Here is a 13,256-nt window from a genome sequence, read left to right on the forward strand (position 1 = left end):
TGAACGTGGAACCTTCAGGCATCTGGAAACTGTACCCAAGGATGAACCAGACTGGTGGAGGTCCACAGTTCTCTTCCTGATATCTTGGCTGATTTCTTTAGATTTTCCATGTTGTCACAAAAGGAAGCAACGTGTTTGAGGTGTGCCTTAAAATACATCCACAGGTGTGCCTCCAGTTAACTCACATGTTGTCAGTTAACCAATCAGAAGCTTCCAAAGCCATGACATCATCATCTGGGCTTTCCCAAATAGTTTGAAGGATCTTAGAGGATGTAAACTTCTGATTTTGAAGAAAGTCATAAAAACTCTCTCTCATTATTCTGCTGTTCAGCAAATAGAAATAATGTTGGTGATCCTGACTGACCTGAAACAGGAAAGTTTAGTCTGATTTAATGTCAGACAGTGAGAAAAAAAAAAAGGTTATATGTCATGGATGTAAATAGTGGATATAAACTTCTAGTTTACGAGCTTCAGCGAAGGTGAGTTTTAAATGCATCTGAGTCATATTAAATCATTCTTAAACATCTGAAGATGATCTAAGCTTCGGGGTGCCAAATTGGATTTTAAGAAACATAAATAGAGTAAAAACCAATGGACCAAAGATGCTAAATAATTCTAATTCTAGTGGCTGGAATTTGCTGTTTCCAGGTGTGACGGTTTTTACGGCGCAAACAGTCATCAGAGAAAAACAAGACATTTCCATGGAATCACAGAAAGCATCTCTGACCTGAAATCACACCACATGAGGCCTAACTGAGAGGTTTATACGATCACTCACTGAGGACTCACCTGCTCCGCTCTCACCTGGCAGGAGATGACATCACATGTGCAGAACCCCTTGTGCTAAGTCAGAAGCAGTTGTTGTTGGTTGTGTAGTAAATAGTGTGTGGTTTCATTTGAGAGGACAAACTGCAGCTTCTGATGTCGGTGCTGAGAAAACTGATATTTTCTCCCTTTTTAATCTCTCAGCAGTCTCAGGTTTATAAGATCCACTTCATTGATCCCCGTTTATTTTTAACTTTGCATGAAATCAAATATCTGTGGGACACAAACAGCACTTTTTTTCTAAAGCATCAGTACGGATGCTCTATTTGTGTATTTTCCTTTATATATCAAAGTCCACAGTTGCTATGAATAATCTAATAAACAGAGACGGTTTTATAAATATGATCTATTTAACTATTTATTATAATAAATTCAACTTTCATTCTAGAAAGGTGGTCCTGGTTTCGTCAGCTGTTATACTCACAAATTGTTTTGGATTTTTTAACTTCTCCCAGGTGCTATATAAAATCTTTCATTTAAAATAACACCACTTTTTCTTGTTTGAGAAAATCAGTATCAAAATATTACGGACATTTCCTGATCTCTTATGAATGCAAATGTATATAAAATGACATTAACAATAACCAAGATGATGCTCAAAGCGGCTACAACAACCAAAGTTTTCATGTGTGTAAAACAAAAACTGATGACTTTTGAGTTTGAAACTAAACGTAATACCTAAAAACTAGCAACTCGTCGTCCATAACTGGAGCTATTTAACCATCATAATAAAGTTTCAACCACGAATCGTAGAAAAAAAACCCAAGACTTTAATATTCAAAGCCCAAAACGTTTGTAACAGAGCTCCCACATCACCAACACACACGGTTTCCTTTAACGTTGACGTGATCACACACCTTCAGGACCTGACAGACGAACATCGATCCCGCTGGGTGTCAGTGCATGTTGAATATTATCCACAGAGCGTTTTAAGATTTGCATTGTTCGCCGTAGCACAGAAAATATGTTTTCAGTGAAGATCAGAGTATGTAAATGAAACACGTTTGTCAGTAACCTGTACTCACATACACAGTATGTGACAGCATTCACAAGTATGTGTGTACACGGGGGCGACTGAGCCAGAACCTCCCACCCAAACCCCAGGGCCGCTGTAGCCCCATTCTCCCTTGTCAATACAGAAACCCGACTAAGCTTCTTGTGGAACATCATCAAAGCTCATCGTGTCTCTTCGTTAAATCTTCGCCATAATTGGTGGCTTGGCTGCCCACAAACATGTTCCAGTTTGCCAGAATCTCCTTCTTGGTTATTTTCTCATCCTGTTGATTGATCACCAGATTCCATCCGATAGTGGTTTATTGATTTATGATGGAGAAGAAGAAGAAGGAGGAGGAGGAGGAGGAGGAGGAGGAGGAGGAAGGAGTGATGAAAAACACAGAGACACAGAGAGAAGATAGTTATTAATTAACCCACAATTAATCAAATCATTTCCACAGAAACAGCCAACAGCACAGAGAAGTGATGTCAGCCGAGTGTTTGGCAGGTTTCACTTCAGTCTCCATTAATTAGTTCATATTTCATCTTCTAGGGTTTGTGTTTTCATGCATTTTGCTTAAAACATCCTTTGGTTTGTGTCTTTTAGGATAATTAATATTAATGTTGTGTTTCTGGTTAAAGTGCAATTAGTCACCAGTTGGCTGTTCATTGGTCGCAGCACATCTAGCTCCCGACCAAACTGAGTAATTCTCTATTTTTCTTACTGTCACAACAGCGTGTTTGTCTTCTGTTAAATTACCACCAAGATAAAGTTTCATCTATTTAAAAAAAACAAAAAACAAACTCATTTCCAAACAGAGGCGGCTCATCGGTTGGTAGTTGGAGGTTTGATCTCCAACTTTTGCTGCTACAGTTTCAGTTCGTGTTGTGCATTTATAGACACTTTACAATATCTAGCACTCTTTTTTGTTTTCTTTCTAACACTTTGGATTTTTCCTGTAGCATGGCTCATCAATCAAACACGTTCTATTTTGACAGCGTTAGAAAACCAGCAGCTCTAAACACAAAGCTGCCTGTTGGGATGTTCTGCTCGTTTCTGTCCTGTGCTGTGTCTGAGTGACATGAGTACCTTGTTGGTGTCGGTCTCGTGGATCAAGTGTTTGGCTTCGTTGTCGGCGTGATCAACTTCTCCTGGCAGGATCCAGTTAGCCACTTCAGCAGCGTCCATGTAGCCGTCCTGCCCAATGCAAAGGCAATAAAGGAGTCTGAGCAGCAGATCAGCGTTTGTTCCTCTGCTGTAAACACTCATCAGGATTTTACATTTAACATGTTGACTACAGGAACCAGCTGGTAACTTCACATCTGTATGAGCTCTGCACACCTGGAACCTCTCAGGTGTTGTGTCGCGCGTGTTTTAAAACACAATGAGCAACCTTGTGTCGCTGAGGAAGGATTAAACTCTCACATTCGAAATAACCTGAGCAGCTTTTACCTTGTTGGTGTCTCTGAACTCGTAGAAATGTTTCCTCTCGGTAACGACCCAGTCGGGCTCAGGTTCTCCGTCCCCTTCAGGTGTGTACATGTCACCTGTGGAGCAGCAGCCAAACACACATTCAGGTACAGATCACCTCCAGCGTAGAGCCAGCCGAGGGAGAGAAACTGTGAGGATCCTACCGATGTATTCACTCAGGTCGACCTTTCCGTCTCGGTTCTTGTCGATGTCTTCCATAGTTTCCTAAATGAGAAAAACATTCAGTTCAAACGTGCAGCATTTCACCGTATCAGCTGTAGATGATAATAGAACTGTATATGATGTAAACGTATGAACTGTGTCATTGCTGTTGATGGGAAAAGTCATTCTGTGAATCATTGTTTTTAGTCCATTCAGTGTTCACAGAGCTGCATTACTAGTGTTCCCGCTAGAGCCCAGCCTCTACCTGCACTATCACATCTCTCATGTGATCGTACTCCTCGGGGTGAAGGAAGGCGGTGAACTCCTCACGCGTGGCGATGCCATCAGCATCCCGGTCGGCCCCCTTGAAGCGCCTCTCGTCCCGGGTCAGCATGGCCTTGTAGGTGGCCTTGTCCTCGATGTCGTCAAACTCCTCACCTGGAGAGAAGCTTCAGCTTTCAGCAGTCTGAGCTTTCTTCTGCTTTTACCTGCAATATGTCTGAGCGGTCAAGTCTAGAGGTGAAATAGACACACAGCTGTTTCTAAAAAAATACAAAAAAGGACCTTTGTGGTGTCTGATCAGAACAGACGGGCCGGCGTCAGAACATTAGTTTAACTGGTTCAGTTCTCAGTGAAGCTTGAAAACGCAGCCCGATAGGAGACGCTGGATGTAAACCTATTAGCTGCTTTAATTTTAAACATTAAAAATCACTTTCAAGGAGGAAAATAAACAAGAACACGTGAGGAAGATGTAAACTAACAGCTGAGAAGTTGTTCTTTAACACACAGAATTACCCAGGTAGTAGCCGTAGGTGGTGTTTTTATACTCCTCCCAGCCGATTTTGCCATCCTGGTTCTTGTCGTAGTCGTGCCAGTGTTTGTTCACGTTCTCCTCGATGTACCTCCTCTGCCGGTGCTTGATCCAGTAGTGCAGCTCAGCGTGGCTGATGTAGCCGTCCTTGTCCGTGTCGATGCGATCCACGATCTTCCTGCAGAAAGAGATCAGACCAGGATCAGAACTATGAGGTCAGAAAGGCTGGTTTTCTCCTCTCAGTCTTCAGCTGTCCATGTAAACAGACATCACGTTAAACAGGTTTTCTTCACAAACTACAGTAATACAATCTGCATCGAGCAGAATATTGCAAAACTTTCCATAAATAGAATTCATGTGCAGTTGTTTGTGGGTCGTGCATTCATCACAGTTATTTAGATTCTGTTGAACACATGATTCTTGAAGTATCACACTTGGTTTTGTTGTAGGTTTTATGTTTTATTGCAGCAGCTGTTCGATCCTTCACAGTCCTTCAAATCAGCTCAGACGACAAGACAAACATGAGTTACCCTCTAAAGGTTCTGATGTTTGTAAGTAGCAGCTGCATGTTGTTGATGTGCAGAAAACTCTACTGAGGCTGCAGGTTGAACACTTACGCTAGTCTGGCTTTGCTCTCCTCAGGGCTCAGCTGGTCGAACGTCTTGGCCTCCTCCTTTCCCAGAAAGGCCTCGTGGTCGTACTTGTAGCCGTGAGCATCGTCGTGGGCGTGGTCGCTCAGATCCGCCTGGTGATGGATTCGCTTCTCCTGAGCGGGAACGGCGACGGCGGCAGCGGCCAGGAGGCAGAACGGAACCAGAGAAGTCAGCAGCATCATGACGGACCTTCGAGGGCTGCAGAGAAGAAACAAGCTGTGGAGGAAGAACACACAGTTTACCAGTGAAAACCATTTAATCTCTTTTATGCATCGATGATTCATTAACTGGGTGACATTTTTTAATAGCAAATCATTTTTATTGAAAACCACATTTTAGCTAATAGATGAAGCCTCCATAGTTTATTACTGACATGTTGTACAGTAACTTAGAGTTTTGTTTTTACACGGCATCAGTTAATATTTACACCACATTTGAATTAATTATATTCACCAAACTGGGCCCTTCTGAGCCGGATATAACCAGTAATACATGACACTTTTCATTTACACACTAAAAAAATGCTAAAAGCCATCTGGACTAAACTTTGATTACAGTATTTCCTTCACTACAGTTATTAAGATCATATTTTTGTGGTTGTGTGAAGATGGATGAACCTTTCCAGCAGCAACATTTCACGACTCCTGCATATTGTCTCACTGGCAAAGTAAAAAGAATAAAAACTAAAACAAGTTTAAGCAGATCATCAACCATTTTGGATTCATGATGCAATATTTCAGTAGAAATAATTAATAAAGACAATGATCAGATACTAATACAGAAAGGCTCGCTCAGAGTAATTACCGTGAATAATGTAATTACTCTAAGTGGATTCACAGCTGAGTGACTGAAGCCTACAGCGCCTCCTTGAGGTCAGAGTGTTGAACTGAATGTTGTCTCAGCAGCTCTAATGCTGACATGAATCTGGAGTGGAGACTCCTTCAACACCCTCAACCTTTAAAGCCAGCCGCTGCAGCTCTTCAGTAGAAACTGTTAAACTGTAAAAGTGCTCAGAAGATTTGATTGAGAGCAACAACGGCGTGAACATTTACTTGTAAACATTTAGATAAGTCGACAGCAATCAGGAGACTTTCCACAACTTCAATCAACAGGCTTCAAGTCCAGCTGGAGCTTATAGCACAAAGAATAACTTCTTCAGTCTTCAGGGCATCTGAGGATGAAGCCGACTGTCTGATGGATAACCACAGATCCACATTTCCTGTTTTTTGGAGGTTTTTTGTAAACTAAAGCAGAAGCAGAGCAACGGTCTACTGTGACTGAAGCTCCTTCAGATCTGCTTCATGCTGCTGCTGGTTCTCCTTGTCGGAGACGAGCACAGTAGCCTGAAGTGGCTGTAGGTGTGAGGGTGAGCATGCACGGTGGTCAGTGTCTCTGTGATGGACCGGTCACCTGTCCAGGTGTACCCCCCACAACCCTCCACAGGATGGGGAGCAAAAATCAAACAGCAAAGCCCTTAAAAATCTATCCTGGACTGTTTGAAAGGTTCTTCAGCAAATTACTGTACCGCTCAGCGTCGGAGAACCTCTGGTTCTGTGATATTAACGTGGAACAACAGCTGAAGAACTCTGCAGAGTCTCAGTGTCTCATAATTTATATTCAATCAACTCTGAAATAACTTATCAGGTTAAACTGTTCAGAGACCAGAACCAAAGGCCACATATGACCCAGACTAAGACATTAATTCCTCTGAAAGCAGATCAAGTCCAGGATTAGTGTGAAAAGTGATCTACAACCACCAACATGTTCCCAGATATCTGACCCCTGATCAGCACCAAAACACACACCAGATGATCAGCTCCACAGCAGCTTCCCTAACCCTTCATTAAACATCATTAAAAACACTTTTAAAACGCCCATTTAACAGAGTTTTGGGAGTTTCCGCCTCTGAACTCTGTTAAACTTCTTAAATAGATGAAGTGAGCAGCTCCTTACCAGATCTGTCCTCCTCCTTCAGTCCGCGTTGGCACTCCGCTGCTTTAAATAATGGGAGGCTCAGAGGCGGGACTTGCTACACAACTGTCCAATCAGAGGCGCCCCGCAGCAGAGTCTGACCAATAGGAAGAGAGAAGCTGTAGTAAAACTCCCCACACTGCGCTCCTATTGGCTGCCAACCGCCACGTTGTCACCATTTCATTATAGAAGTGTAACGTTCCCATTAAATCTGAAAAGAATTCATCCACTGACAGATTTTAGCCGCAGCGGGTGAAGGTTCACCTGAAAAGTACTCAAAGTAAAACTGAGAAACTGAAAAGTAAACTGAAGCTGTTGACGTGTCTGCCTCATTTTACCTCAGTGTCACCAGTACAGATGTTCAAACAGCTGCAAAGGGACAATTCAATACATGTAAGGCAGTTTGGCACCCATAAATCCTATAATAACTATCAATAGTTATAATTAAAATATAACTAATCACAGTGAACCAGGACGTGAGACACACCAACCAACAGTACCACCTATTATACCCGGTAACACCATAAACTGCAAACATTTATGTCACAAGTAAATGTCGTATGTGTGTTAAAATTGCTCCGTCGCGACTAAACTTTCAACAAGTACGTTTAATCAGATTTGGTTGCTACGTGCAACATCACAAAGTCACAAAAAAGCCTCTCAGAGCCAAACAATTTGGTTTTAATTTGTCTTACCGCCCTCATACTTTAACAAACTCCCTCCAGTCAACTCACCAGAGAGACTTTTAACATCTCTGTGATGCAAAGTTTTCAGAATTGTGACTTTTAATTGGATGCTGTTGCTGTGGTTTAATGGGGAATTTCAATGTTTTACCATCAAAATGTAAATTGTTGTAACTGTAATTGTTCAATCAAGCTTCCTGTTTAATTGGCCTTCTGGCCTGAACACATCTCCATGCTAACACTGAGTTATAAAACTCCAGCACGACGAACCCTCTCCACCTTCAGTGCGACCCGTTGAGGCGGGCAGGGACAGAAGAGTGAACGATGGAGTCCAGATTACATCACAAGGACATCACTGGAAATGAAACGTCCCTTTATTGCAGCAGAATATCAGACAATATTGATTTTACACAGACTTTATTTATGGACAATTATGCAAACAAATGAATACACACGTAAATAAATAGAAAATATTTTAGAACCTGACCTAAGGTGACACAGCCGGTAATAGAAGGGCAGGTTTCCACGATGCTAACTGTTAGCCCTGTAGCTGGGATATCTGATGGAGGAACGAGGTCGACTGCAGACTGTGGACTCTGCAGGTCACTATATGAGATGCAGACGTGGAGAATATAGGTTCTAGTTAAGCCACACACTAAGAAGAATCGTTTATGCAACAGGATGACTTCACTGTGGGGAGAAGGTTACAGCCATGATCTGACAGCACGCTTTCTCACCATTTTTCTACGAAATAGGAAACGAGGGAGGAGAGAAAACCCTAAACTGCAGCGTCGGCTCCACGAAGAAGCTCAGTAACAGCTGTTGGTAGGCTACTTTGGTTTTTTGCTTCCATCTACGTTCTTGCCTCCCACTGGAACAGAAGAGTCAGGAGGGCTGGACGATGAGGTGGATGGAGGTATCACATTATTATCCCCTGGACTCCAGAGACCTGCAGCAACACACACAGTCACACTGATAAACACGACAACACACTCCTGCTCTGTTTGTCGTCAGCCGTGGCTGCATCAGATGTTGGAACATTTTGTGAAAACTTTCCCACAGATGAATGAGAAGGTCCATTCACCCATTCATTGATGCACTGTCTGCTCGGGATCACAGTTAAAGCTGCACAGCGGTCTTACTGTGTTAATGAACGTTCAGGAAGTGGAAGGTTGAAGCTCTCTGCAGTATCACTTAGATGCCAAATAGTTTAAAATTACATCACTTCACAGCACCTGCATTATTTCCAAGTTTGACATGAAGGTAATTCCGCTCATCCATCCATCCATCCATCCTCTATACACCACCTAATCCTCACCAGGGTCATGGGGGGCTGGAGTCTATCCCAGCTGACTCAGGGTGAAGGCAGGTTCACCTGGACAGGTAACCAGTCTATCACAGGGCTACACTTAGAGACAGACAACCAAGCACACTCACATTCACACCTACGGACAATTTACAATCACCAATTAACCTCAACATGTTTCTGGACTGTGGGAGGAAGCCAGAGAACCCGGAGAGAACCCACGCTGCACGGGGAGAACATGGAGACTCCACGCAGAAAGATCCCAGGTGTCCTCATCGGGAAGCCAACTGGCGACCTTCTTGCTGTGAGGCAACGGTGCTAACCACCGAGCCACCTTGCAGCCCTGATTCCACTCATGAAAAATCAAAAACAACCACCACATGAAGACTAAATCAAAGATGCAAAAGTAGAAACTGAAAGAAAGGGCATCCAGCTGTGATCGGTGGACCTAAACTGAGTCCACCTGTGATTTCCAGTCAGTCTAACTGTATGAACATGGTTCTAAAATGAACTGTGAACAGTAGAACTTTCTCAGTTTTGGACCTACGCACTGTGTCTATCTGCATGTCTGCATCATGGCTCCACATGGACAACAATTGAAAGAGGAAGTGAAAAATCTGAGCGTGAGACTTCACATAGATGGAGATAGATCCAGGAAAATCACTGAGCAACTTAAGACCAATGAACCACAGTGCCTGCAGGTATGGAAGGAGCCATAGTAGCACTAATCAGAGCTGCAGTGGTCACTCTCATAAAAAGACGCTAAAACACAAGTAGCACAATGTAGCAGTGAAAAGCAACCTGGGAACAGGTTTTATTCTGAAAATCAGAGTTTCTGTAAAGCTCAGTGTGAAGAATATTAGATAATGTCAACCTCTATGGACACCGTGTTTACATAAAGTAAGAACTGTGATGTGGCCAAGCGTGTGTCCTGACCTGAATCCAACAGAACCATTTTGAGAAAGGTAAAGCAAAACAAACAGTGTGTGAGAACATGTGAGAACAGAGTTTAGTGAACTCTGGTCTCCTCTGTGCTGAGGAGGAACAAGTCTGTCATCAGAAATAGAAGTGGACACACGAAGGACTGACTTTTGGTGCATTAAATTCCTGCTGTGGGGCCTGAATTTTAATACAGGAAATCTAAACTGTTAGTTTATATTTTTACATCAGAGCCAATAAAGTAGTGTTTAAGTACTTAGAAGTAATGTGATTACTGTGACGTGATGTTTTGCCCCGCCTCCTGTTGTACATGTATTAGTAACAGTGGTGAAAGCAGCAGTAATGAAAAGCCTCACGAGTAGCTGGTGTGCTGCTGTCGCCTCCGAGCGCTCCTCATCTTCTCAAACCGAGCCTCCATCTCCTCCAGGACCTTCGGGGTGTAGCGGACCACCAGCTTCACGGAGCTCTGGGCCGCCTTCAGCAGCTCCACGGCCTTCTCGTGGTGCTCCCCCTCCACGCTCTGCACACACACATTCGGTGTCTACGGGTGTTCAGAGACAGGCAGGAAACAAACTGGATGAATGTGCAGCTTCTCACCACCCCGTTGACAGACAGCAGCTGGTCTCCTCTCTTCAGGCCTCCCTGGCGGTCGGCCACTCCTCCTGGGATAACTCTGGAGATGTAGATGGGGGAGTTCTGCTCTTTGCCTCCCATTATGTTAAAGCCCAGACCCTCCTCGGTCTTCGGCAGCTCCACCACCCGGGGGTGAGCGTGACCCTCGCTGGCTGCAAACGCTGCCACTGTGGCCTAGTCGGGAGGGAAAGCAGCTGGTCAGCAGAGCACGGGAACAAACAGGTGAGATGTTCTGGCGGGAGTGGACTATAACATCTACATGTGGGTACCTCCTCCTCCTCCTCCTCCCCCTCCCACACCTGTCCGACCCCTCACCTGGAACAGTAGGAAACCTGTTGCTGTTGCTGCAGTTAGAGAAATGTGTTTTTATGTTGTTATTATCTAAAGTTAGGTAAAGGTGACTGTTGTTTAAACTCAAACTTAAAAATATGAACATTTCCTTTTAAACATCTCAATAATTTAGCTAGATGAACTTTGTTGTCATTTAAGCGACACACGGCAGCCCACATTCAAACTACACTACGCTGCATTGTAGTGGACGAACACTCTGATGCTTTTAAATGTGTTTAAAGCAGGAACTGTGGTCTAGATTTATACATCGATGACTGTAAGAGTTGTAGTGCAGTGTGTGTGTGTTTAACAGCTGGTGAAGCTCTGTCACGTCTCAGCTGTTTCAGACCAGTCAGGATGCTGGCGTGACTGGTTGAGTCTCACACTGGAGAGGCCCGAAACCTAAACTGGTCTCTGTGCGATTAAAACATTCCTCCTGTGTAACACTGAGGTTCAGCGACTCTCCTGACGGTACCTTGGCTGTGGCCTGAGCTCGCACCTCTGGTCCCCCGACAATGTCCAGAGTGTCGTACAGCTGCTCGTATACCTGCAACGGAACACAGGTAAGTCAGACCAGAGATGAACTGATGCACAGGTGACATACAACATCATAAACACCCCAGACTGAAGCTTTAAACTTTTAATTAACTAAATCACGATGAACTGGACTGTGTCATCAGTACTTTAATGTTTTCACTGATCTTAAACAGGTGAAGTATTTGTCTACACTCTAGGAAACAAGGTGAGATCAGAAGTGAGGCTAGGACACAGTTCACTAGTGGTTTATTTTTTTAATCATTTTGGTTATTGTTCACTAACATCAATCAATAATGTATTCAAATGAGTGTCACGTGTTGCTGGGGTCCTTTTCACCACTGACATGAAACCGAATGAACAGAAACAGCAAAAGGTCATCCAGCAGGATTGGTGAAAGCGGATCAGAACCTGAACACATCCTCTAGCTTTAGCCCGGAGCTTGTTTAGAATGTGCTCTCGGTTAGATTTTACAGGTAAAATGACCAAATGAAGATGCCGTAACGCGCACACTCTTATGATACGCTGCCTATAAACCAGCACAACCCATCCCCCGTACCTCTCTGATGGCGGCGCAGAATTTACTTTGCAGGACTCTCTGCAGGGCCTGAAGCTTGGGAGGAGGCAGCTCACCGGTCCGCTGCAGTCGGTCCAGCAGCTCGATCACCCTGCACACATCTGACCCAGACACACTCTGAGCGATCCAACAACAGGTTACCGGTGTCTAAAGCTTTAAAACCCCCTGATCAGCTGTTTGCTTTCTCTGCTCACTCCTCTCTCATTTATACTCCTGCTTTGAGTTTCATTTGGACCACCTGATCTCAGCCTCCTCCGTCCTCCGGCTGTGACCCAGAAATCAGTCTTGGTGCATCACAACAAAAGACGTCTGAGTTCATAAATGGAGAAGGAGCTCTGAGTGAGGATGCACAGGTGTGTCCACCGTGGAGTTTTTTCCCCACCAGTGACATAAAAGAGGCGACACACAGCTGAATAATTTATGATCATAATATAACAATTAATATGGGCTGATGTGATGTGGTTGGAGCAGGAAGGTCCAGGTGAGGGGCACCAGATTAGTCCGGAGTCTCCCCAGGTGGCCCTGCAGGACCTGATGTGGGCTGAGAGGCGGAGCCACACATTTACCTGTGAACAGCTTTAAAGTTCTGTCCAACACTCACCTGAGACACTCAGTCTGGTGTTGGACAGAACATTAAGTGTTAATTAATTAACACTATTAAATCTTAAGGTTTTGGATCAGAAATAAAAATCATAACATGTTTGAACTGCTTGGTGTTTGATCAGAATCAGTCCAGAATCAGAGAACATCAGAGAACATCAGCAGCTTCAGCCTCAACAGCCGGAACAGTCTGAATTCATCCATTCATTCAATCGTCCATTCACACATTCATCTATCCAGCCATTCATCCATCCATCCATTCAATCATACATTCATCCACCCCATCACTCATTCATCTATTCACCCATCCATTCAGTTATTCATCCATTCATTCATGCATCCATCATTTATTCAATCATCCATCTAGTCAATCACTCATCCATTCAATCATCTATCCATCATCCATCCATCCATCCATTCATTCAATCGTCTGTCCATCCATACATCCATCTGTTCATTCATCCAGTCACTCGTCCATTAAATCATTCACCATCCATCGTTCATGCATCCACCCTTTGATCACTCACCCATCCATCCGTCCATTCCACTGCTAATGACGTGCCCTCTGAGCCCGTGCGCGTGAGGAGGCGTGGCCGCGAACACACACGTTCCTTAATGTTCTAAATGAGTCCATTAGAACAACGAGCCGTCGTTTATCGACCAGTGTCCTAGAAAGCGCAGCGGCCTGGTCCTACCTCTCTCCAGGCACAGCGGCTCCGTCATGGCCGCCATGTCCGCCTCCTTGGCCGGGTGGTAGTAGGACGACAT

General features: G+C 44.0%; 2 protein-coding genes across 4 annotated transcripts in view; both read right to left on the bottom strand.

Moving 5' to 3' along the window:
• The window catches only part of rcn3 (reticulocalbin 3, EF-hand calcium binding domain), an 8,890-nt gene extending 1,969 nt beyond the window's left edge, over positions 1-6,921 (bottom strand). The window contains exons 1-8 of one of the 3 annotated variants that reach the window (XM_008290212.1): positions 6,869-6,921; positions 4,880-5,131; positions 4,247-4,440; positions 3,717-3,889; positions 3,454-3,514; positions 3,272-3,366; positions 2,909-3,016; positions 1,573-2,102 (exon numbers count right to left, since the gene is read on the bottom strand). In XM_008290212.1, coding sequence (XP_008288434.1) covers positions 1,995-2,102; positions 2,909-3,016; positions 3,272-3,366; positions 3,454-3,514; positions 3,717-3,889; positions 4,247-4,440; positions 4,880-5,097 — 957 coding nt within the window. In that variant the 5' untranslated portion in view covers positions 5,098-5,131; positions 6,869-6,921 and the 3' untranslated portion in view covers positions 1,573-1,994. Of the gene's footprint in view, positions 1-1,572; positions 2,103-2,908; positions 3,017-3,271; positions 3,367-3,453; positions 3,515-3,716; positions 3,890-4,246; positions 4,441-4,879; positions 5,288-6,868 lie in introns of those variants that run through there. The other 2 variants (XM_008290211.1, XM_008290213.1) reach the window with 2 other exon arrangements.
• Positions 6,922-7,969: 1,048 nt separating this feature from the next.
• lin7b (lin-7 homolog B (C. elegans)) lies at positions 7,970-13,256 on the bottom strand. Its single transcript, XM_008290237.1, has 6 exons — positions 13,184-13,256; positions 11,871-11,989; positions 11,253-11,324; positions 10,412-10,621; positions 10,171-10,334; positions 7,970-8,518 (listed from the first exon to the last, which is right to left on the bottom strand). Exons 1-6 carry the CDS (start codon positions 13,254-13,256, stop codon positions 8,497-8,499), a joined length of 660 nt encoding a protein of 219 aa, XP_008288459.1. The 3' UTR covers positions 7,970-8,496.

This window comes from Stegastes partitus, unplaced genomic scaffold (genome assembly GCF_000690725.1).
Source record: "Stegastes partitus isolate 25-593 unplaced genomic scaffold, Stegastes_partitus-1.0.2 Scaffold660, whole genome shotgun sequence".
Classification (NCBI taxonomy): domain Eukaryota; kingdom Metazoa; phylum Chordata; class Actinopteri; family Pomacentridae; genus Stegastes; species Stegastes partitus.

Bases quoted from the DNA above. Each gene is read 5' to 3' on its own strand.
- lin7b (XM_008290237.1), bottom strand. From the start codon at position 13,256: ATGTCGTCCTACTACCACCCGGCCAAGGAGGCGGACATGGCGGCCATG. The intron at 11,325-11,870 runs GTACGGGGGATG...GTTCCGTTGCAG, and splicing joins TCTGCGCCGCCATCAGAGAG to GTATACGAGCAGCTGTACGA. The intron at 10,335-10,411 runs GTGAGAAGCTGC...GTGTGTGTGCAG, and splicing joins TGCTGTCTGTCAACGGGGTG to AGCGTGGAGGGGGAGCACCA.